At 39.7% G+C, this 26,359-nt stretch overlaps 1 protein-coding gene across 6 annotated transcripts in view; it reads right to left on the reverse strand.

Moving 5' to 3' along the window:
• ULK4 (unc-51 like kinase 4) overlaps window positions 1-26,359 on the reverse strand; it is a 170,174-nt gene that overhangs the window by 130,184 nt on the left and 13,631 nt on the right. For all 6 annotated transcript variants that reach the window (XM_083467849.1, XM_083467852.1, XM_083467848.1 and 3 more), the window contains exons 15-20: window positions 24,673-24,854; window positions 20,980-21,026; window positions 15,092-15,170; window positions 12,272-12,379; window positions 6,919-7,002; window positions 2,506-2,667 (exon numbers count right to left, since the gene is read on the reverse strand). In XM_083467849.1, the coding sequence (XP_083323975.1) occupies window positions 2,506-2,667; window positions 6,919-7,002; window positions 12,272-12,379; window positions 15,092-15,170; window positions 20,980-21,026; window positions 24,673-24,854 (662 nt within the window). The remainder of the gene's footprint in view (window positions 1-2,505; window positions 2,668-6,918; window positions 7,003-12,271; window positions 12,380-15,091; window positions 15,171-20,979; window positions 21,027-24,672; window positions 24,855-26,359) is intronic.

Below are 26,359 nucleotides of genomic sequence, written 5' to 3' on the forward strand. Positions count from 1 at the left end.
CGAACTGCTAGGTTGGCAGAAGATGGGGCACTGTGGTCTAAACCACTGAGCCTCTTGGGCTTGCCGATTGGAAGGTCGCGGTTCGAATCCCCGCAACGGAGCGAGCTCCCGTTGCTCTTCCATATTGGACATAGACATACAGTATGCCTATTCAAGAAAATCTTGTTGTATGGTAAAACAGAGGCCGCTGTAAAATGCTTTGGTGGCTCCCAGTCAAAACTGAGAGGGTTGGTAGAGGAGTTCCATCTGAAATCTTGGCAACATTGTTTGGGATCCTATTTTAAAGTTTGTATGAAATTGTATTTCTTTTGGAAACTTAGTGAAGTTCAACAGTAACAATAATAATAAGAATTAAAAAATAGTAAGCCACAGACAATTTCTACATTAATATTTTGCATAAGGCCACCCACTTGGATCTACTGACAGCTCCTCAACTCAACTGCACATATGTACATGTAGAATATTATTATATTTTTAGTGAGCTGACAAACCATGAGCTTCCCTTCAAGACTGAATTAGCCCACATTTCAGTAGCTTTATGCTTGCATAGGGGTAGCTATTAAAAAGATTTAAAGGATTATAGGTTCAAACGGATTTTGACTAACAAGGGCAAACATATGCTACTTATTTAGAGGCAAATCATAACAATCCATCTTGTAATAACGATTCTAAAATTTAATAGAATAATTTTGGATTTTGACACTAGCAAGATGATGAAAGATTCAGTCTTGTTAGAAGGTATGTCTGTGACACATACCTGAGGCAGGTTACACTGCAAAGCAAACAGAAAATGTTGTGACATAGTTCTGGACTATCAACCATGACAGATAAGACTGCAGAGGGCAGTGATATTTGCTATTCAACCCACAGGCTACATGCCTAGTACTTCTGGCATAAAGACTTTCCTAAATACATTTTTATTATTGATTTAAGAAATAATAACACCACCAGCATGATTCTTTTAATATAAACATTGCTCTAAGAAAACACAGTGTCTACTTTCTCCAAGTAAACTTGCCAAAGCTATCAGGGGAAACTTCTCAAAATACTACATAAAAATGTCATAACTTAATTTTTTTTGGGGGGGGATAGAAAACTACAATGCAAGCCCTATGGGAAAACAGTATTATACAAAAACACTGTAGCCTAAATGCAGAAAATGGCATTAGTTTATAAGGAGGTTTCAAATCAGCATACAGCATATTCAGTTTGACCTGAAAAAGTGGTACCTTAACTTTTCTTATTGCATTAAAAACAAGGATAATTCCAGTGATAATTCCCCTAATTTTCTGTTCAAATACAATTAAAATGAGATTTTCAACTTTGTAATTCTAAAATGCATATTGAAGGTTTTTATTTAGCTACCCCGATGCAATAAAGTAAACGGGGAAACATCAAAAGTAACTCATTTTTACTTTTAGCATATTATTTTGAAAAAGGGTAGAAAATAAAACCTCAAATTTGGACTCCATTTTAGTTGCTATTTACAATAAGCCATGCCAAAGAAACAGCATGAACAAAAATGCACCATTTTTGAGAAGAGAACCTAGAAGGACCTTAAGATGTTTATTACACAGCTGATGCTTCAACAAATGGAGGAGCAGTTCTTCACCACTGTCCTGCAAAGTTCAGTAGGGAACATTCCCTTCTACCTGTTGTTCCATATATATGACATTTGTCTGAAAACACAGGTCTATTAAAAAATGAGTACCCTACCTCTGTGCCCAGGCGTGCAGGCTATTTTTCAAAATAATGTTGCTTAATGCAGGAGAACAAAGGTGAAAGCTGAGGATTTCTAATCATATCAAAATGATTTTGCAGTTCTGTATCTTGAACTCTACTTCTAAACTGTACTTTAGCTTCTGATAGGTTAAGAAATCTTTGCTATAAAAGCAAGGAATCAAATATATTATAAAGAATATAGACTGAAGAGCTTGATGAACAGAACCAGGATTATGCTATTTACATTAATGAAGTTCTACTTTCCTACAAACTAATTTTAATCAATAAGTTAACCATTTCATCTCAGGGGGCTGGGGGGGGGAGGAAAAAGGACAATCAGATCTTAGATCTTTTAAGTTGAGCAGGAGTAGTTCCTGGAAATTCAAGTAAAGACCTCAGCATATAAAAACAACAATTACACAGACTTGTAGAAGTGGAAGGGACCAATGAGGGTCATCTAGTCCAACCCCCTGCAAAGCAGGAATTCATTTTGAATTAGGAATAGTTGAGCAAAAAGCCAAATGCCAATAGTAATATGCCCTACTATGTATATTTCAACCATAAGGAAGATGAGAGACAGCTTGGAAGAATTTTTTTTTGGTTGAGTCAACTAAATAACCACCCATTTTCTTCAAAATGAGTATGAGTTGCATCCAAAGGTAGTTTTGCCTTAGTATAAAGAATATATTTCCAACCTATCCTAGTTTTAAAAATGAGAAGAAATGAAGCATAAAAATTAGGAATGATGTACACCTTTATTTTTAAAGAACAAAATCTGCTTACCGAAACAGCAGTTATTCTCAAAGAATCTATGGTTGAATGCGTAAAAAGATACCACAATATTGGTCCAATTTCTCCAGTTATAAATCCCTGAGCATAAGAAGAGAAGGTGGAGCATACATTTTCAACAATCTTTGCTGCCATATGGTTTACAACTCGTTCTTCCTAGAAAGAGAGAATTTTTTAAAAAATTAACTATCACTAAGTAAAAATTAAATTCAAACTATAGCAACTGCTGACTGATACAGGGAAGGACTGCATGTAGGAAATCCCTAGGGCATGATTTTCCCCACCTCTGGATAATAATTTATTTCTATTTTTTCCATAAGGGCAGATTCAAACCACTTTGCTTCCCATGTTATTTCTACAGTAAAATGACTCCCACTTATCAACCGTTAATGAAGCATCAACTCTAGTTTACTACACCAGTTCCTAACAAAGAAGTCCTCATTTCAACAAGATGGAATGGATTATCCTAAAACAAGTGGGCAAAGCAGACATTTTAGCATTGCTTCGCCAAACAATTTTGACAACTGTCCTAAGATTATTTTGTCATTTCTTTGCCTCATAGATTCCAGCAAAAAGGATGCAAATGGATGAAGGAAGACCACGTCTCTTTGGCACTGGAGTCTTAGAGCTATTCGTGGGAAAGCAGAGGGAGGAAGATATATTTTTAATTAAATAAATTATTTTATAAACCAGCTTCCCCCTTTTAGTTTTGTTCTGACTGTATTTATTTTAACTATAGGACACAGCACTACAAATTGCTGTGAGCCATTCCCAGTATGACTGTATTGTTGAGAAACAATAACCACCAAGAAAAATGGGGGGGGGGGAGAGAGACAAAGTGTTTAATATTATGAATCTTTAAAGTGTAATTATTAAATCATTTGGGTTCTAATTTTGCTTTAATTCAGCACAAATTAAAACTACTTTCAAAACAGATCAAAACCAAAGTAAAAAATTAACAGATAGCAATTGTTACTATAAATAATATATCTCCAGCAACATAAGGCAGTAATTTAGGTTATGTACAGTCAAATGTATTCCTTAAGGTTCTCTTTAGTTTGCATATGGCAGCCAATGACAAAATGAAGCATGCCCTGGACCAGATAACCATAGCATCTTGGCTGGAAAAGGGTCATGGATTGTCACTGCGTTTCATGAACTCAATGAGGCTGTCAGACTAATTCAATTTGCTGCCACCTGAGATAGGCTCTCTTAAGCCCCTCTGGGATCTATTATCAAACAGTGTATACGCAGGAAGATTGTGCCATTTTCTGCTTAATTAACTTCTGGAAAAGAAGACTGACCTAAACTAATATTTGGTCTCTTATACTGAAGGGTTCATTTTGTCATAACAAGAGCATATAAGCTACCCTGCTTGAGAAAAATGAATCTGTAAGACATGTTTATATAGCTTTCCTCAAACCTTTAGTCTGTCCTGTATAGTTCATAAACACCGACTAAATAGAATGTTAAACATACTTTTAAATCAGATTCTAGTTAATATTAAGAATCAAATTCAGGAGATATTAAACACCTATTAGTTAAGCAGAAGTTAAAATGTTCAAAACAATCACATATTTTACGTTTACCTAATAGAGCCCTAGGAAAAATCAGACCACCTGCTTCTCATGATAGCTAGGAAACTAAAATGCTGTAGGGAATGGCATGGCACCACCTAATTGTTCACAACAACGCACAAATATGTCATCCTGAAAGCTGAATTTAGGAGAAGGGAAGCAACAGTCTGTTCATCCTGCCAGCAGTCCAGCTCCAACTATCATGGGATTCTAAACTCAGGTCCAACATTTGCAGTGGGCATAGTCAGGGAGGAGGAGGACAGGTGGGCAGTGGTGGTGGTGGCGGCAGTGCCTTCACTTCTTCCACATCATTGCCAGACTGCCCTCCATAGGAAAAGAAGAAAAAAAACCCAATGGACCAGACATAGCTCCATCTTGCCCTCTCTGACAGTGACCAGACACAGATAGGTAGCCGTGTTGGTCTTGCCAAGGATCTGGCAACTTCTGTTTCAGTGTATCTGAAGAAGTGTGCATGCACACGAAAGCTCATACCAAGAACTAACTTAGTTGGTCTTTAAGGTGCTACTGGAAGGAATTTTTTTATAGTGACCAGACAGTTACAGTGGTAACTCGGGTTAAGAACTTAATTCGTTCTGGAGGTCTGTTCTTAACCTGAAACTGTTCTTAACCTGAAGCACCACTTTAGCTGCTGCTGTGCCGCCGCTGCACGATTTCTGTTCTCATCCTGAAGTAAAGTTCTTAACCCGAGGTACTATTTCTGGGTTAGCGGAGTCTGTAACCTGAAGCATATGTAACCCGAGGTACCACTGTACTTCCAGAGAAGTTCCAGTTGCAAGAGGGTGCCATCATTTTGTACAGTTCACTTCCAAAGGCACTTACACTAGCAGCCATCACCACACCTTGCATTCCATATCTTAATTGTGTGTTGTGTGAAAGAACATATTTTTGTCTCTTCTGAATCTATTGTCAATCAGTTTCATTGAATGACTTTGACTAGAGGGAGGAAATGTTTTCAGTTTCACCATGGTAGGCATAATTTCATAAATGTCTATCATGTCTCCACATAATCATTGTTTAAAAATCTTGTTTGTCATTGTGCTGCACGTTCACCAATTTACAGTACAATCCAAATCAAATCTACTCAGAAGCCAGCCCTGCTGAGATCAATGGGACTCACTCTGGCGTACGGCCATTCTTAAAAGCTCTTTAGGAAAAATGAAACATTTATTTCTGTTTCCCTGTTCAATACCTAACAATGGTGCCACTAGAGGGAGACTGGGGCCTTTTTCAAAGGTACAAAGGGCCTATGTTTCTTTTCTCCAGTGAAACGCTGGAACAACAGGAGACCCTAGTACACTAGTCCTGCCCTAAAGAGCACAAATGCTGTTGAATGTGTGTGTGTGTTTGCTGAGTCTGTTTCCCCACACACATTCTGTGCCTGTGTGTGCAGGATCTTGTCTGTTCCTTTCTTCTGCTGTGTGTGTAGATGGAAGCTGAATGTCTGCCCATCTTTCTGCTGAATGTGTGCATGCACATGAAACGAAATGTGTTGATATGAGAGTATTCACATATGAAATGAGCTCTGGCTGGTATGCAACTCTCAGAAAGGTGGCAAATCCTTAATGTGGCCATCGAGCCAGAAAAAGTTAGCCTTTTCATTCACAGTGACGTTCAAGTCAAGCCTCCTTTTCCCGGTTATATATCTTTAGATTATTTCTAATGTCTAGCCAATGACTCAATTCTATTGCTTATTTCATCAAAGCCTTAAAATAAAAGGCATTCTAACAGTAACTGGGCCCATGATGGACTCCAGAGGAATTCTACTTTTGGATTTTAAGAATCCATTCAGATATTCAGAATAATCCAACCATTCCCTGTTATTTGGAAATTATCTTTCATTCATACAAATATGTAAATGATAAAGAAGTTTAAAGACTCTCTCAAGGCATTTAAAAATGTAGTATAAACACCAACAATTGGGAAACATGGGCCTGCGAGCTCTTCAACTGAAGAACAGCCTTTACCAAAGGTGTCATGGACTTTGAAGATGCCCATCTCAGGACAAAAGGGAGAATTGTGCTAAGAGGAAGGCACACTTGGCAAACCCTCACCATGATCAACTCCCATCCAGAAACCTATGTCCCAACTGTGGAAGGACGTGAATTGGCCTTCACAGTCACTTATGGACTCACTGTTAAGACTGTGTTCATGGAAGACAATCTTACTTGGCTACGAGTGATTGCCAAAGAAGAAGAAATATGTTTTGCTTGATGTTTTTCTTCCTATAAGCATTTCACTCCTCCACATTTGCCATGGGCATTAGTAATGCCAGCTGGCCTCATGAAAATGTAGTCTTCTTTGTGGCTTTAATCCAATGTTTTCCATTTTATATAATCTTGGGTTATAAATTAAGGAAATTATCCCCAAACCAAATACACAAAACAGCAAACCAAAATCAGTTGAACCCAACCCAATATGCCATTCTAAGGATATGACAACTGAGAACATAAAAAGCTCATCAACTAATGTCTATAAAAACAAGTAAAAGAATAAAACTTGCCAAGTATAAAACTAAGAAATTGTATTTGTTGTCAAAGCTTTCCTTTAAAAAATACTGTAACTTAAAATTAACCAGCTAATTTTATTTCCAAAATCAAAAGATAATTTATAAATGCTAAGCATATCGGAGAACACTTTTTCTCCCTTTTGCACTTTCTTCTTCTGTGGGTCATGGTCTTATGATTATTTAAATTCACGAGCAATCCTTGGTTGATAAGGCACTGCAGTGCTGCAGGCTACAATCCTCACACAATGCCTAAAGGGTTATTACAATGGAGAAATTCTATTGAGAACAACAAAAGAAACTTACCCCTTCCCGAAGGCACCTCATTAGCACAGTGTAAGCAGCTGAAGGAAGGGCCCAGGATTCTCTGGGGTGCTCCTTTTTCCCTTCCTGTAAATGATGTGGAAGGGCCAGAAATGAAGTGAACAGTATAAATTATGTTAAATCTTTATGGGGGAAAATGCAATTTTATACATACACATTCTCTATGAACCTGTCCGTTTTTAAATGATGCCTCTTATGTCACTGCATACACATAAGGAACTGGTTTTGCTAAATATGTTAACTTTAGTCACAAATTAACAACAGTTCCGCCAGCCTTTTAAATCAACGGCATATTTATTTTCAGATCAGTCACATGTAGGTAGAAGAAACTCCTGGACCATTTTTATATATTTTTTTAACTTTGAGCATCTGAATAGACAGGTTAATATCTTAATATTTCCCGCTGCCCTACCCCAAGGCAATTACTTGTATCTCTTTTTCAGTTTGCAAAGACTATGCAAGGGAGATCAGAGTTCTAAAGGATTTGACAACAACAGAAAGAAACAAGACAGTTGTGAGAGCTTCATTAACTATGAATTCTGAAATCAATCACTGGACCTTTGAGGCAATGCATAAACTTATCTAGAAGATACAATATAATGTTTCATTCCCTGTGTGCAAGGAGCCTAAGCTCTAGTTGAGGTTCTCCATTCTGCATCCCAAGGTTCCTCAAAGGGCTTGGGGAAGGGAACAGAGGCAGGCTTAGCTATTGCTGCATGAAAAGCTTTGGTTACTTCCAAGGGATTCAGTGGGGTCTGTCTCTTCCTTTGGCAATCGCAGCACCCAACAAGCCTTTTTAATAAAGGCATAAAAAGCTTAGCAGAGAACACCCTAGGTTGGTTCTTAACCTCAGTCACTTCCTCTTCTTGTCTGGGTTCGACTGGGAAGACAGTTCCCTAGAGGCCTCCCACTAAGCCCCAGTGGCACCCTGAGGCTTGGGGGGATTAGGCGTGACCTCTCCTGTGGAACTACTGCCTGAGTGGGAGGAACAGACGTCTTAGCCTGTTTGGGTGGCAAGGGAGGGCCATCCAGAAAAGGTTCCTAGGACCCCGGGTGTGAGAGGAGAGAGGCGGAACACCCAGCTTTATCAGGTGAATAGCCCCTCTTTTCCCTATGCCTGCATGTGGACCGCTTGTGCTTGCATTTACTCTTATGGTGATGAAGCAAGCTGGTCTGGGTGTAAAAAAACCCCCTGAGGGAATCATTAATATCTGAAGAGATAACCCCCTTTGTCCATGAAGGCAATGTTGGGAAATTTGCTGAACTAAGGAAGGCCTCATACTCACCTCCGCCTGTTCTGATGGATAACCTGGAGAATCACCAAAGGCCATTTTGCCTGGGATCTCTAAATGTATAGGCCTCCTCCGTTGGGAGGAGAGAGGCTGTCCTGCCAAGGCGAAGTCATCCTGCATGCAGATGCAGCGCAAAGGCAGGAAATCAATGCAACTGAGCACACTGCCGTCGCTGCTCCAACTCCCAGTTGGTGCTGGAACCCGAAGGTGCAGCAATAATGCGGCCAATCAAGGCAGGGAGAGATCACAGAGAATATGAAAGCCACTAGACCAACAGGTGCAGCGATCACCTCTCTAGGCGCTGTTGGGGCCTCCTGAAGAAATGCTGAGTTGTTGAAACAAAATGACCTTCCTGCCTTTTTCGAAAAAGGGCAGGAAATGCAAGCTCCTGGCCCTATTGCCTCTGTGGACTCCTCCTGTGCCTCCCCGGCAGTCGGGTCAGAATCCAGCTGCCCCCTACACTCTTCCCTTCCCCAGACAACCGGGAGTGGGGGAGAGAAAAATGAAGAGAATGAAGTAGAAATGAAGATGTTTGTGGGGGAGCAGCCAACAGGAAAGCACAGTGGAAAAACTCAGAAAGATGATCTAGCAAACCAGATGAAGGTGAGGACTAGATAAAGGGAAAATCTACACGAAACAAACACTCAAGCAAACGGTTCTCTCCACACAAAGAGAGAGACATGAAGACCCAACCATCCCTTGCAGTAAGCAGGGTTGGAATGACTACTCCACTCTGGAGAGGATATTTCAAGTTGAAGACTCTGCCTGTGTCTAGTAGGGGGAGTCATTCCTATCAGGAATGGCATCCCCCTCCATCTGGTAAATCTTACCTTCTCCATCTGTCTCTCAACTAATTCACAGTCTTCTATGTACTTCCAACTTCCAACTACTTACATCTATAATATGCAACTGGAAGCCAAAAATGAAATATTTTGGTCCTACTTTGGTGCTACGTTCCTGAACAACCACACCAAAGTCACATGATAAATTTGACACCAGGTTTACATTTCATCAAAAGCATGAGCTGCTCACATATTGATTGCAATGGTGTAGAAAACAGAATACGTTCAATAGACCACTGGAAGTGGAAAATCTGAGACTTAATGGTGCTGAATGAAACAATACAATATAAACAAATATGGGATGGAAGAATCTATTTAACATAAGTATTTCAGAAAAAATGGTTCCTTTTATTCTTTACTGAAATACAACAGAATATGTGAGCAGCTCATGTTGGATACTGTAAGAAGATGAATCAAATGTATTTTTGCTGTAACTGTAATTCTATAGATTTAAATTTAAAAAAATCAGACCAAAAACATGATCTTCCTAAAACATTTAGGAATATGTATGCCATAGCCATACCTCTTTAAGAATGAGCACACTTTCATGATCATCTACAGACCATAACTTGCATAATGGATTAGACAGTTTGTGAAGGTGACTACGGACTTGAACACAACTGCTGCACAAATAATTAGATGGTTTTTCCTATGCTCTTAAAAGCTTGGACAAAAGATGAACCAAACTGTTTGATAGATATTTTCTATTTCTATATTTCACTGTATTTTATTTCAATTATAGAAACAAAGCTAGAGAGGTGAACAACCTCTCAGTTTTTAGAGCATAATGGAAGTATGCTCAAAATGTAAATGCAGTTATCTTATGTTCATATGACTGCTTCATTTTTATTCAGGCTTAATGCCCTCAGCCAGTGACCTTAGGAACTGACTAGAAAACTAATATAGGAACTTCTAGAAATGACAGTTAACAGATATGTCCCCTGGGGAACCAGACACCACGTCTCTTTAGGCTTTACTTCCATTCTGAAGCCATCTAAGAGAAAACAATTTATATTATAATCAGGAACTAAAAACCCATGCATCTCTACTGATAACTATTATCTGGCTCTGTAAATAAACACTCCCTTCTTGTTCTACAATTGTAAGAAAATAAAAGGGAGAGGCAACTTAAGTATACATGGAGGGAATCCAAGAATACCAAATCAAAATTATTTTAAGACCCACCACCACATTTGGACATAAACTTAACAGCTTTATGACAGGGAAGAGAATGTCTTCCTAAGACAGATAATTTATGACATCCTAGCTAGCATTCAGCCTTAGGTGTACTGTACTAGAATCTAGATGAGGAAAGTTACCTGGGGTAAATTTTGTTATCCTTCTTAACTTCCCTGTAATTTAGTGAAATCGAATGTCATACAAACAGGCCTCTGCTCATGCAATGAGATTTATCTTTCCCTTGTGTGCCCCCATATCTGTTCTGGAGGGAGTCACCAACCCTTAAGATAAACTTTGATGGCACATTTAGGGTTGAAGGGGGAAGAGGCAAGAAAGAGGACGTCTACTCCACTTGCACACAGATAACTGCACCCACTGTCTTTGGTTCCTTCTCTCTTTTCCCAAGACCTTTGTCCTTGTCTTACAAAACACTCCTTTTTCCCAGTCTCTTCTCTGCCCAGCTCACATTTAACACAGTGGAGTTTACTTCTGAGTAAACATGCACAGCATTGCACTGTAAGGGCAGTCAAATTACAGTGGTACCTTGGGTTACATACGCTTCAGGTTACAGACTCCACTAACCCAGAAATAGTGCTTCAGGTTAAGAAATTTGCTTCAGGATGAGAACAGAAATTGTGCTCCGGCGGCACGGCAGCAGCAGGAGGCCCCATTAGCTAAAGTGGTGCTTCAGGTTAAGAACCATTAGCTAAAGTGGTGCTTTCAGGTTAAGAACGGGTTAATTAAGTACTTAACCCAAGGTACCACTGTAGTAAGTTAATTATTATATGAATGCAATGTTCAATGTAAAAATTACCCAAACCACAAGGAATCCGTATTCATACCATAATTTAAAGACTCCATGTAAATACTTCCAAATACTCAAGGAAAACTTTTGAATGGCTCAACAGCAGTACTGTATAAGGAATATTAGTTAATAAAGTAATTTAATTGGTCTAGTCATATTAACTGTGACTAATTTCCACTCTCCTTCACCCACCTCCTGTCTGGTAACTGGTAACAAGTATACCCCAGCACTTTAGGATAAGAATTAACTTTCTGGAAATTTTAGGGAAAGGCGTAAAACTCTCTTACAAGAGGCTACAAGCAGAGACTGCTTTAGGCATGTCCAATTTGTGCGTGACCACACACATAATTCTGAACCTGAAAATGTCACAAAAAGGGATGGAACAGGAATGGGGTGGAGGTGGAACAGAGTGTTTGCAGGTTTTTCAATGGTGTTTCAAATATATGTGATTTCACTTAAAACACACAGTGCCTTGGAACGCAACTCCCCGCATAAATAGGGAGTTTCCTGTAATTTAAACCTTTAAGAAACCAGATCCTGTAACATTTCAAAGGAATACAGCCTAAAAAGTCAAAACGGTAGTATTTCTATATAGAATTTTTAATAGGATAATTCAAAAATCCTACTTTTAAGAATGGGCTTAAAAGCCCATTTATGCTTTAAGAGTAGGACATGTACAATTTTGGTTACATTCTCTGTTTGCTCTAAAATGTGGGTTTTTAACTCTATTTTTTGTATTTGCCATATTTATAGGATGCTGAAAATCACTATAAAAAGGCTAGCTGTTAAAATTATTTTTAAGACATGTCAGGATGAAACTTTTGAGATATGCAAGGCAAACTCAAAAACAGGCAAATGCAGGAAGCGATTGTTTTAGACACGTCTGATATGTGTGTAACCACACACACGTGCATCACACCGAATCTGGAAGTGACCAAGTGTCACAAAAAGGTGCAGAATTGGCCAAACAAAGTGTTTGCACGCTTTCTCAAAGGATGATCTGATTATACACGATTTCATGCAAGCGCGTAATGACTCAGAACCCAACTCCCACACAAATGTCTGTATCTTAAAATTAGCATATTTTGCTTATCTCCTATAAACTGAAGAACAAGCTATACTTCCAAGAGTTCTATTATCTCTATTTATTTCCAGCTGCTCACTTGTTTGTTTACTTTTGCAAATGTAAGATTTTTTTTTACAACTGTTTAATTTACCTGGTTGGCCACAAGATAAAGCAGTTCTCCAAGGGTAGGTAAAAGGCACTGTTTCAGTTTGCTGTTCCTGAAATTTTCTCTGATCAGTTCCGTTAAGAGTGTGACTGCCTGGAACAATGAATACATTATTAGCACAAATGGGATACAGCAGGGAAAAGCATGATAACTATGCAACTTTACAGGAAAGAAAGTAAAGGCTACAGAAGACAAAATAATTTTTCTCTGGTAGTTTCTGAATGCCTTTCTGCAAAGGCACAGATTGTCACAGCCAGTACTTTTTTCTGGGGGGGGGGGGTACAGGAGAACGCATACCCCTAAACATTTTGTGAATCTAACGGGAGAAGAAACAAACAAAAAAATTAAAAAATTTAGTTTCTTCTCTAGCACGGTGAATTGTCAGTTCCATTGCTACCCCTGATGGCGGCCTCATTTCCTGTCATGCTGTTTCCCGAGTCTCAGACGGAAGCGAGTGTTTAATATGTAAAGTAGGAGTTGGAATCTAGCACGGTGACTGGTCAGTTTCGTTGTTACCACCTCCGACGCTGGCTTCATTTTCTTTCCTGGTGATTTTCTTGAGTCAAAATGAGAGTACCCCTAAACATATTTTTTTTTAGGGAAAAAAGCACTGGTCATATCTGTTCAGTCAAAGACATGTAAAGAACCAGCTGCTCCCCTACTATATCCAAGTCCGTAAGATTTTTATAAATTTGACATAAGAGTCCTTTAGAATGATTACTGGATATCAAACTCTGTGCATCCTCTTAAGGTTGCATAATTTCTTATGACTACTTTGGAGTTTTCCTAAAAAAATATGGTAACCCTAATTTATTATCACCTCATATACCCTCCTCTCAATATTGTATATTACCCAGTGAATCTAACTCTTTATTATTTAAAAATGTGAATTCTCTGTCTGCCTGGGTAGAATTTCTGTTTTTGAAATGAATGCTCTCATATTCTTATTTCTTTTATTAAAATTTCCTGTGTTTTCACACAAATTTCAAAGAATGGCAAAATGTTTCTGTGTTTCATATTAAAAAGGAAAAGATCTGAAGTCATAGCTCATAAACTCTATAAAACAACCAAGGCTGGGATGTTAGATTTTCAAAAACATTAAAACTTATGACAATATGAAGTTATTGTTTACTCATAACAAGAGACTAATTGAAAAACAGTTTGGAACAAGAACTGGTTTTTTTTTAAAAAAAGAAAAAAGCCAACCTATTACAGACTAAATATGGAATGGTTTGAAGGAAGGCAGATTCAAGAACTATCTTATAATCAGAAGGCACCGGGGGGGGGGGAGTGTAAGCTTGACTACACCTCACTGTGGGTAAAAGGCACATGCTAAGGTTGTGGGTAATCCAGACCAGTTTAATTTTTTATTTTTTAAATCAATTAAATGCAGGCCAAATGCAATCCCAATAGTAAAATGCTACATTATTTGGGAAATAGCCAATTATTTCAACCAAAATACTCTTGAGTGACTAGAACACCATCTACTATATAGTAAAAACATAATTATATTGTTTAATATGCATCCTTGCCTAGTGTACATTGAGTCCCCAAATTAAAAATAGGATTCCCTCCTCACCACCCTTGTATTTAATTTTAATATCCAAGTGACCTCTAGTGGAGGTTTCTATAACAATACACTAATCTGTTGAATACCTTTAAAATTACCAAATAGAGATCATGATAGAAACATTAGACCCTTGTGACATATACCCATAGCCCATCCTCTTTCCATCCCCTCTTCTGCTGTCGGCACACAGCTTTCACAAATCCCAGAAATGAATTTTATCCAAGCCATCAAGTTTATTGTTGATGTGGCTATCAACCTTTATAAGATTTTAGTTGTGAAGAACTTAGAAAAGAAATAATATTCTAAACTATTTCATTCAGTTTTCAATCTCTTCCTTAGAATATTAAAATGTTCAGTTCTGTATCTCAGTACCTTTGCCTACTCTAGAAATGAGAGAAGCGTAATATTCATATTCAAAAGTTAATTTCAGATGGTTTAACCCAGGCCAAAACTAAAGGATCCCCAAACACTAAGATTTTCTTAGGACATTTTGTAACTGATTATTAATCACAAAACAAATCTGATCAAACCCCACAAATTACAATTATTGCTATGGTTACTGATTTATTACCCTATTTATTTATTAACTATTTATTAATAGTCCCAGAGCTATTATTACCCCTCTTCTATCATCCATACCAGGTCGTTCATCCACTGCTATAGTGTCCTTCCTTCTTGCAGACCAAGATTACCAGGTGAAGCAAACATGGCAGAAATTTTAGCTGGGGCAATTAGAATTAGCTCTACTACCTGAATAATCTGTTTAATGCTTAGTAAAGAAAGCCCACTCATTCATATGTTTTATTTGTGGTCAAGGACAGTTATTAACTCTTATTTGTATGGTGGTAAATTTTGAATAGCCAACCATCTAGCTATATCTGTATTTTACTGCATATTTTATTGCATTTGATTCCTTTGCTATGGCTTCTGGCTGACGCAAATAAAGATTTTATCTATCTGTCCCAGGGCACGTCATAACAATGTAAAATGCAACAGTAAAAACAGTTTAATACAAACTACAATCACAAATGTGCTAAGTGTAGACCAAGTTGCAGCCTTGCAAACTTCCTCCAAAGGTGTGTTTGTAGAGTGAGCAGAGGAAGCAGTATGCCTTAATGGAGCAAACTATTAAACACATAGCTATCAGCAACTTTTGCAACTCATAAACCAAGGCAATAAAATGCCCAAACATTGCTTTTGAAAACTCCAATAATTGCATTAGCAAGAAATATTACCTCTATAACGGGAACAGTCTCTTTAAGCTCAGTTGTATGCAATGCCAGTAAACCAATCACTCGAGCTGCTTTGGCACGTCTGTAATTAAATGCATTTATTAACTTTATGAAAGCCACAAATCCGAAAATGCAAAACTATGAAAAGGCTCAACTTACATAAAATGTAATATAAGTTAGTGATCACAAGTAAATTAAATTAAGCTTAAATATAAGCTTCGTTAGCACCGAATCGCTTTAAACTGATAGAATGATCACAAAAACTTTTAAGCACAGGAAAACTTTTAAGCATGGGAAGACTAAGCGTTGCACTTAATTCTTTCAGATGAAAAATGGAATGAATGTTGGAAGAATGCTAACTAAGAAGGCTGGTTGCAGCTACGTTATACATTTTGCCATGCAAATCTGTCGCCTGCATCTTAACACAAAAAAGGGAATAATTTACAGAAAGTAATATGTGCTTCATTAAGTGCATACATGTGTGAATACAGAAGAGCCATTTATATCTGCCTTGCTTCTATTTTCCCGTTTAAAAATGTCCAACTTATTTTTCACTCACAGTGGTGATGGGGATATACAAGGATCTTACTTGTGGAGTGAGGGTGAGAAGAGTAATGCAATACAGCTATTTGCAAAAGTAGCCAGCAGAGGGCATTATGATAGAACACTTGAGGTTCACTTACTCTGTTTTATAAAATTACAGAAAAGCAGCCGGCAAAGGAGAATGAACAGTGAATAGAGAAGGCTATGCAGCAGACTGGAATTTCAATGCACATTCAAGAACATTACTATCAGATTTCAATATATTCTAATATTCTCTTTCCACATAAACATACCGGTATTTAACAAATTTGGGAAAATAAATCTGTTTCAATCAACAATTATTTTGTAGAAATTATTCAATAAATAACAGCCCTTGTATCTGACAGGTGGGCATAGCTGAATGATTCTTTTGGGGTAAGAGACTCTCCAAAACTCTGCCTCTAGCCCTCCATATTGCTTCCCACTAAGAATAAGAAGTTACATAACATTACAAAATTATGTCAGCATCAGACTTTGAGATAGAGCATGTTCATGCTGCAGCTGCCGGCAGGTTTCTCTTAACACAAGTATTCCTTTGCCTGCAGTCCGAAATTGTACAGCCTAGCAAAAGTTGCCCCATGTATTCTGTTGCAGTTGTGTGCTAGCACATTTTGTGGTGAATTCTACATGTAGCACGAAGAAGTGCTTCCTTTGGCCTCTTCTGAATTACCTCCAGTTTTATTTCCCTCTGTCCCAATTCTAACAATTCTAATGGTCAGTGCAGGCAGGAAGAGAGTTACCAGGAAAGTGGCTCTATGAGCGCTGGCCTCCAGTCACACCACCATTCCTGTCACTCTCAAGCATGATACAGTGGTACCTCGCAAGACGAAAAACGCGCAAGACGAAAGAGTTTTCCGTTTTTTGAGTCGTTCCGCAAGACAAATTTCCCTATGGACTTGCTTCGCAAGACGAAACGTATTTTGAGTTTGTTTCCTTTTTCTTAAAGCCGCTAAGCCGTTAATAGCCGCTAAGCCACTAATAGCCGTGCTTTGCAAGATGAAAAAAACGCAAGACGAAGAGACTCGCGGAACGGATTAATTTCGTCTTGCGAGGCACCACTGTAGATTTTATATATATATATATATATATATATATATATATATATATATATATATATATATGCTTTCGTAGATTTTCACGGGTACAGGAATGCAGGTTTTGGTGTCTTCGGGTGTCTTCCCGTGTAAGAGTTGGGGTGTCTAGGCGACGTTTCGACGAGGTCTCACTCGTCATCTTCAGGCTGGTGCTTTCGGCTTCTTGTTACTGGAACAGAGCAGGATCTCAGTGTTTGAGTTCCTATAAATACTGTTGAGGGGGTGTGGTGTATAGCCTCCAACGTTCTGGGCAGAGAGGAAGTTCCCAGGTTAGTGTGCCTTTTCTTCTTTTGTTCCTTACAAAAGAAGAAAAGGCACACTAACCTGGGAACTTCCTCTCTGCCCAGAACGTTGGAGGCTATACACCACACCCCCTCAACAGTATTTATAGGAACTCAAACACTGAGATCCTGCTCTGTTCCAGTAACAAGAAGCCGAAAGCACCAGCCTGAAGATGACGAGTGAGACCTCGTCGAAACGTCGCCTAGACACCCCAACTCTTACACGGGAAGACACCCGAAGACACCAAAACCTGCATTCCTGTACCCGTGAAAATCTACGAAAGCATATATATATATATATATATGTTTTCGTAGATTTTCACGGGTACAGGAATGCAGGTTTTGGTGTCCTCGGGTGTCTTCCCGTGTAAAAGTTGGGGTGTCTAGGCGACGTTTCGACGAGGTCTCACTCGTCATCTTCAGGCTGGTGCTTTCGGCTTCTTGTTACTGGAACAGAGCGGGATCTCAGTGTTTGAGTTCCTATAAATACTGTAGAGGGGTGTGGTGTATTGCCTCAAAAGTTCTGGGCAGAGGGGAAGTTCCCAGGCTAGTGTTCTTTTCTTCTTTTGTTCCTTAATTACTTGAGGGATATCTTGAGTGATTTCTTGAGTGATATTCTGAGTACCACTTAGGTGGGTCATTAGGTGTGGATTAGTTGCTAAAGCCTTCGTGTCTTGACCTCTTGAATTTGTGAAGAGTTTTTCTGGGAAGATGGCTGTACTGCACTTAGTTGTGCTTTGGCTTGGCTTCGTGTATAGGGGCGAGCTGTGGTTTTGTGCCCTGTGCCAGCCAGATCTGTGTAGGGATTGCAGGGGGGTGCAGCATCCGGAGGTGCCACTATGGTTTGGTTACTGGATGGTGTCTGTAATTTATCTGTGGAGAGGGTCTGGGTTTGGGTCTGGTGTGGTTGATTGGTGGTGGCGTTCTGTGTGCCTCTGGATCTGGTGTCGGTTTTTGTGGGGAGGGCTAATTTCCAGATGTCTGGCAGGCGGGACGTGTCGTCACGCTTGTTCATGTTGTGAGGGTGTTTCTCTATCTCGATGGCTTCCATGATTATTCTCTTGTGGTGATGTTCCATGTTAAAGAGCAATTTGGAATCTGCAAAATTAATTTCGTGTCCTGTTTCTTTCATGTGTTGGAAAAGAGAGGAAGATTTTTCTTCTTTTTTGACGGCATTCTTGTGTTCTGCGATACGTGCATTTATTCGTCTGTTTGTTTGTCCAATGTACGTGGCTGGGCAGACTTTGCAGGGTATTTCATAGACCCCTTGGTTTTCCAACTGGATTTTATCTTTGGGGTTTCTGAGGATATTGGCTATTTTTTGGTTGGTGCAAAAGGCTGTTTTGATATTGTGTTTATGGAGGATTTTGCTAATTTTATCTGGCGATTAACAATGGATACCAGCAAAACAGGGTTAAGAAGCTAATCCAAAAAGAAACACCCCCCAAAAACCAAGACACGGAAGAAAACAATGGCATGGCCCTCCTTCCTTATATCAAGGGCACTACAGATAAAATTAGCAAAATCCTCCATAAACACAATATCAAAACAGCCTTTTGCACCAACCAAAAAATAGCCAATATCCTCAGAAACCCCAAAGATAAAATCCAGTTGGAAAACCAAGGGGTCTATGAAATACCCTGCAAAGTCTGCCCAGCCACGTACATTGGACAAACAAACAGACGAATAAATGCACGTATCGCAGAACACAAGAATGCCGTCAAAAAAGAAGAAAAATCTTCCTCTCTTTTCCAACACATGAAAGAAACAGGACACGAAATTAATTTTGCAGATTCCAAATTGCTCTTTAACATGGAACATCACCACAAGAGAATAATCATGGAAGCCATCGAGATAGAGAAACACCCTCACAACATGAACAAGCGTGACGACACGTCCCGCCTGCCAGACATCTGGAAATTAGCCCTCCCCACAAAAACCGACACCAGATCCAGAGGCACACAGAACGCCACCACCAATCAACCACACCAGACCCAAACCCAGACCCTCTCCACAGATAAATTACAGACACCATCCAGTAACCAAACCATAGTGGCACCTCCGGATGCTGCACCCCCCTGCAATCCCTACACAGATCTGGCTGGCACAGGGCACAAAACCACAGCTCGCCCCTATACACGAAGCCAAGCCAAAGCACAACTAAGTGCAGTACAGCCATCTTCCCAGAAAAACTCTTCACAAATTCAAGAGGTCAAGACACGAAGGCTTTAGCAACTAATCCACACCTAATGACCCACCTAAGTGGTACTCAGAATATCACTCAAGAAATCACTCAAGATATCCCTCAAGTAATTAAGGAACAAAAGAAGAAAAGAACACTAGCCTGGGAACTTCCCCTCTGCCCAGAACTTTTGAGGCAATACACCACACCCCTCTACAGTATTTATAGGAACTCAAACACTGAGATCCCGCTCTGTTCCAGTAACAAGAAGCCGAAAGCACCAGCCTGAAGATGACGAGTGAGACCTCGTCGAAACGTCGCCTAGACACCCCAACTTTTACACGGGAAGACACCCGAGGACACCAAAACCTGCATATATATATATATATATATATATATATATATATATATATATATATATAATGTAAACCCTAACAGTATTTTAAGTACTTTAATGAACAAATATAGTACATCTCCTTTCCTGTTATTTAGACAATTAAAAGTAAAACTGAATTACTATACTGTGTCGTGAAATGATGAATGTCTAAAAACTGTGTCACCAACATGAAAAGTTTGGAAAGCTCTGCTTTAAAATATTTGTATTTTAATGGTAGATATGTCAAATATTCAAGTACCCTGGATAACTGAAGGAGCGTCTCCACCCCCATCATTCAGCCTGGACACTGAGTTGCCTCATTGCAAGAAGTGAGGTGACAGGGAACCAGGCAGAGGGTCTCCTTGGTAGTTGCACCTGCCCTGTGGAATGCCCTCCTGCCAGATGTCAAGGAAATGAAAAACTATCTGACTTTTAGAAGACATCTGAAGCCAGCCCTGTATATGGAAGTTTTTAATGTTTGATGTTTTAATTTGTTGGAAGCCACCCAGAGTGGCTGGGGCAACCCAGTCAAATGGTTGGCATATAAATAACAAAATAATAATGAAGAAGTGTGCATGCACACAAAAGCTTATACCAAGAACTAACTTAGTTGGTCTTTAAGGTGCTACAGGAAGGAATTTTTTATTTTGAAAATAATAATAGTAATAATATACTACAGAGATTGCATTTCAGAAAGCACTGCTGCCATAATCTTCACTAATTTCAATTAGACATGCGTTAGTTGAACTGTTTTGCTTTAAATAAGTTTTACAAGTTTCTCTTTCATAGTAAACACTTGCAAAATACTAACTGTCAAGGTATACACAGCCTTCTAAAATTCTGAAGAAGCACAAAAAGCAGGCACAACCCTGCCTTTTGTATTCAAAGACAGTGCTGAGAGAGGTAAACTATCAGGCCACTGTCTCCAGCTGGGGACTGAGAAACTTACCACAAAGTTAAATAGATATGAAGAGCGATTCAGAGAACCTGTCAAGTAAGGCCACTGTAAACCAGCCTACACATATTTGTTTGTTAACCCACTGTTTCTCAGTAAGTAAACGAGCCCTTCCTGGACTCTTCTCAATCAACAATCAGCCTACCACTGCTAGATTGTATCGTGGAAGATACTATTTCTGCTCCAGACAATAACAGACCACATGCAGGAGCCAAGGCCCAGGTTCTTGTATGACAGGGTTGGTGGCAGTCCTTGCTTTGGTAGCAAGCCTACCCTATTCAGAGACCAGAATGAAGGAAACATATATGCCTTTCCTTGATCCTTTGCACAGTATGTGGTTTGTTCTCCTGCATGAACTCAGCAGAGGCAGGTTTGTGGCCAATTTTTGAAGATACCCAGACAGATGCTGGTTGTCACTTACATGTCCCAGTTTGGAGCTATCCGCAACTGTTGTAGCAGCACAGGGAACTAGATTTTAAAATAAACAAACACACAGAAAAGTACAAAATTAATCACTGTGATTTAGTTCACCACCAAAATGTATAGCATACTTAGTGTTAATGGTTTTACCTACAGAGCGCAAAGACCTTGCAAAAAATGACTGGTTTTTATTTGCGATGGGACTTAATTTTCTATTGCACCTTTGCTGTTGTATATAATATTGCAGAAGGTTAGTGTGGCGATCACACAGGGTCCCCGCACGTCTGTCTACTGATCCCTGTGCCACCACTGTGCTCGCTTCCCCGCTGCCACCAACCAGTTACTCTCTGGTGAAACACTGAGTCCAGTCAGTTGTTAAAAGTGAACCAAAAGAAACAAGTTTATTTTACAAACGTTAACAAGTTTATGGTTTCTCAGATAATATTCCTGTCAGTATCTTAACTTTAGTTTCTTTACCGGTCTATACCTTCCTAATACCTCCTTACTGATTATCTCAACTGACTGGGGGGTTTGACTGACCCCTCTTAACAAATTCTCTCACTCTCTCCCACCAGACTAGCCCAACTCACAGACTTTTCTTATCTGTCTCTTCTAACTCCAGACTGTCTTCTCAACAACTCTAACTCCTCCCCAAAAAAACCTCTGTGCTTCAACCTTATACACAGTTAATTCTGCCCCCTGGGTTCCCATTTTACATTTAGTTAACCCTTTCCCTATGAACCCAGTATGATGTCACACACATGAGGGCAAACGCCACATACCTCCCCCCTTAAGAAAATTGACTCAGGAGGGATACCTTAACCTAGTTATTCTCCTGATCAATCAGCATTACATATCTAATGCAAATAAACATTTACTAACCTGTTATTATACCCTTCACACCCCATATAACATTGGCACATCAATTACTTTGTTCATACATTTATACATAAATCCTGATACATCTTAGGTATTCAGTTAATTACAGAAAAATTATAACTGTGCACTGGTTAACCTTCAACAGCAGGTCTTCTTGATAAGGCATCTGCAACGGTGTTCAGGGACCCTTTCAGGTTTTTAACTGTAAAATTGAAGTCTTGCAGCAATAGGGCCCACCTCATCAAATTACTGTTATTTTTCATTGTTCTCAGCCACAGCAAGGGTGAATGGTCAGTACAGAAGATAAAAGTTTGGCCCCAGATGTACGGCTTCAGTTTCTGTAATGCCCACACGATGGCAAGGCATTCCTTCTTGATGGTCGAAAAATGTCTTTCCCTCGGAAGTAATTTCTTGATCGGATGCATGTCGTCCTTCTCTCCCTGTTGACACAGCATGGCCCCGATCCCGGCATTGGATGCATCGGTGAAGATGGTGAACTCCCGATCATAATTAGGAGCAACAAGGACTGGTCCTGATGTCAAGGCACTTTTTAAGGAATCAAAGGCCTGCTGACACGCTGCTGTCCATTTGACCTTATCTGGCTCCTTCTTCCGACTTAGGTCAGATAAAGGCGCTGCTAACTTACTAAATTTTGGAATAAATTTTCAGTAATAACCGGCTAGTCCTAGGAAAGCTCTGACTTTCTTCTTGGAGGTAGGGGTAGGCCAGTTTGAAATGGCTTCTACCTTCATCTCTAAAGGTTTCATCACTCCTCCTCCCACCATGTGTCCCAGGTATTGTCGAGCCCCCTATCTGGCATTTGCTAGCTTTGATGGTTAAGCCCGCCTCTTTAATTCGCTGCTGTACTAACCCTAAGTGCTCTTTGTGTTTATCCCAGTCGAACTGTACACAGCAATATCATCTAAATAAGCGAATTTGAACCCTCTTAATTCGTTCAGGATTTTGTCCACCAGTCGGTGAAAAGTGGCTGGTGCATTCTTTAAGCCAAAGGGCATTACTTTAAACTCAAACAGCCCTAAGGGACTTCTGAACCCAGTTTTCTCCTGGTCCCTAGAGTCCATTTTTACTTGATAGCATCCCTTTGTCAAGTCTAGGCAGGTGATGTAATGACAATGACCTATAGCTTCGATCAGGTCATCTAAATGTGGCATTGGATATGCATCTGCTCTAGTGACATGGTTCAGCTTTCTATAATCCAGGCAAAATCTGATAGATCCATCAGGTTTCTCTAACAACACTATGGGTGCTGCCCAGGGACTTTCTGAAGGGGTAATGATCCCTGCCTTCAACATCTCCCTTACCTTATTGCTAACATTCCCCACATACTCTCCAGTTATCCTGTAGGGGTTTACAGCAATGGGCTTGGCATCCCCAGTGTCGATATGATGTACAACTCCCTTAACTCTACCTGGAGTATTACTGAAAATTTCCCTATATTCTTGTAGGATCTGTTTAACCTCCACCTGCTGATTAAGGGTTAACGTAGGAGCTACCTTTATTTCTTGTAGATTGCCGTTGCTCCCCTCTCCCTTCCCAGCATGTTATATCGGCTTCATCTGGATCCTCACGTATTGCATAGTGTCCAGCCTTCTGTTCCAAGATAAGGCTTTAACATGTTCACATGAACCACCTTACGCCCTTCTTCCCCTTGTTGGATTACGTAATTTACATCACTCATTTTGGACACGATTTTGTACGGTCTCTACCATGCTAGTTGCATTTTATTTCCTTGGTTGGTCTCAACAGCAACACTTCACTACTGGGTTCAAAAGTTCTTACTCCGGCCTTTTTGTCTGCTTTGTTTGGGCTGCTTTTCAATTTTTCAGACCACAGCGCCACCCACATCCAACCTACACCCCTTACCTCGTACTTAAGCCAGGATCTAGGAACGCACAGTGATGATGCTCATACACAGTTTCGCAAAATGACCTTGAATGATTATCCAAATATAGCCAAATTGATGAAATCAGCCATATCACAACATACCAAGAGCTCCATGTGTGCCCTAGAAAGGCACACAGTCCTCTTGATTGTGCTCATGCTTCTTAAAAAATTAATGCAGAACAGTGTAAAGTATTTTAGTATTTCTAATCCTTGTTCAACCTATCCATCCCAAATAATCAAAGTCATTTGGCAGCCTGCACACAATCAATGTATACAATGCTTTATCCAGAAGTATGATTAGACGCTTTTGAATTATGGTGCTGGAAAAGACTCTTCAGAGTCCCATGGACTGCAAGAATATCAAACCTATCCATTCTTAAGGAAATCAGCCCTGAGCGCTCACTGGAAGGACAGATCCTGAAGCTGAGGCTCCAATACTTTGGCCACCTCATAAGAAGAGAAGACTCCCTGGAAAAGACCCTGATGCTGGGAAAGATGGAGGGCACAGAACAAGGAGAAGGGGACGACAGAGGACAAGATGGTTGGACAGTGTTCTCGAAGCTACCAACATGAGTTTGACCAAACTGTGGGAGGCAGTGGAAGACAGGAGTGCCTGGCGTGCTCTGGTCCATGGGGTCACGAAGAGTCGGACACGACTAAACAACAATGATTAGAACGTTAACGTTCTTCATTCTTGTTATGCACTAATTCTTCTTACAGTACAGCCTTAGGCATTTTTAATCAAAAGCAAGTTTCACTGTGTTCAGTGGGGCTCATTCATGGGTATGTGTACATACAATTGCAGCCTTAGTTTATTAAAATACCAGTGAAATGCACCCTAGCAAAAGGTAGCTGACTTTTGCCATATTTGCTGGCATGTCAGCTTGCGGGCTCTAGCGGTGTTACTTACCAGCTGTGTGCTGATTAACTTAGTGGCTACTTCCTTATTGCCAACAACAGTGCAGAGGTAGCAAAGTAAATTCAGTTTAACTCTGGCTGCCCCTGTGCTCTTCTCTGGGGAGTCAGTCAGCTGACACACTTGGTGTAAGAAGTCGTTCCAGTCGTCTTCTTTTAGCATCAACAATTTCTCAGCTGGAAAGAAAAATAATGTTTTAAGAGCACTTGTTATGAATATAATTTCCAAGACCCAATACTGAAACATAGTATAGTTCTTTCTCCCTACTTGAACCCCTTAAAAAGCTTGCTGTGAACATACAATGTATGTCCTGGCCCGACTGCACAGGCAGCCAGTTAGTTTCTGGGCCAAATTCAGAGTGCTGGTTTTGACCTACAAAGCCTTAAACAGCTCAGAGCCACAATACCTCAAGGACCGCTTTTCCTCAAATGAACCAACCTGCACCCTGTGATCATCTGAGGTCTTTCTTCGTGTGACTTTCTCATGAGAGTTCTGAAAGGTGGCAACACAAGAATAGGCCTTTTCTGCAATGGCTCCCCATCTGTGGAATGCTCTCCCCAGGGAGGTCTGCCAGGCTCCTTCATATATCTCTTTGGGAGCCAGATGGCAATGTTTCTCAAGAACCAGGGCTTTGGTTGATTAAACCATTTACGGCCTTTTAAATGTGTTTGTGGTAGAGGGGGTTATTGGTTTGTTTCTGTTTTCTGTAACGTATTTTGTGTTCTTGTTTTGTATTTTTACGTTGTGAAGCACACACACACCCCTGGATGATCTTCAGATGAAGGGTGGTATGCAAAATAAAGAAACAACAAAAAGAAGATATATTATTATTCCAGACTTGCCTTTAGGCAGGAAGCAAAACAAAGAAAGGATCTGACTTGTCACAAGATCCCCAAAACTTTGGCTCAAATCCACATAGCAGAAAATCTTGACAATGCTTCTAAATAGTACGTAAGGAAGTGCTCCTCAGGAAGAAAGTTAGTATGCTGATAGTGATCTTTTGTTTCTATAAACAGCAGCTTAATATAGTAATAAAAGCATGCTGCAATAGCTGCTGGAGCAGCATCATTGTTTTATAAAACTTAGTGATGGTCAGTAAGAATCTACCCTATAAATGTGTTTTAGACTATGTGCTTTAGGTATAAATATATCACGCAGGACACACCACAATGTGACTAGGTCACCTGACCCATAATCATTTGAGTAAAGCATAAAATAGTGACTTAGGTTGCAATTGTATTAGAAACAGAAATAAGTCTAACAAAACTCAATAGAACTTCCTTCTACCTAGGCATATATAAAATTACCTTATTTTTCCGTGTATAAGACTAGGGTTTTTCCTAAAAAATAATGTCCAAAATTGGGGGGGGGGGTCTTATACACGGATAGATCTCCCTCCCCATTTTCTTAAACCGGAGTCCCCCAAAATAGGGGACATCTTATATATGGGGTGTCTTATAGATGTAAAAATACCGTACATTGTGAAAAAACTACTTTTTTTGCTAGCTTATATTGAATTGGATTATTACTCTGGTCCTGTTACACTGTTCCTTGTGAGCCAAAAATACAGCATGCCAAACATGGTCTGCAATGACACATACAGCTGTGATCTCAAAACTATGCTCAATATAATTTAAAATGACAATTAATTATAGCAGCTGTCCCTTCTTGCTTGGGCATG

Source organism: Podarcis liolepis (assembly GCF_965112155.1).
Source record: "Podarcis liolepis genome assembly, chromosome: 12".
Lineage (NCBI taxonomy): Eukaryota > Metazoa > Chordata > Lepidosauria > Squamata > Lacertidae > Podarcis > Podarcis liolepis.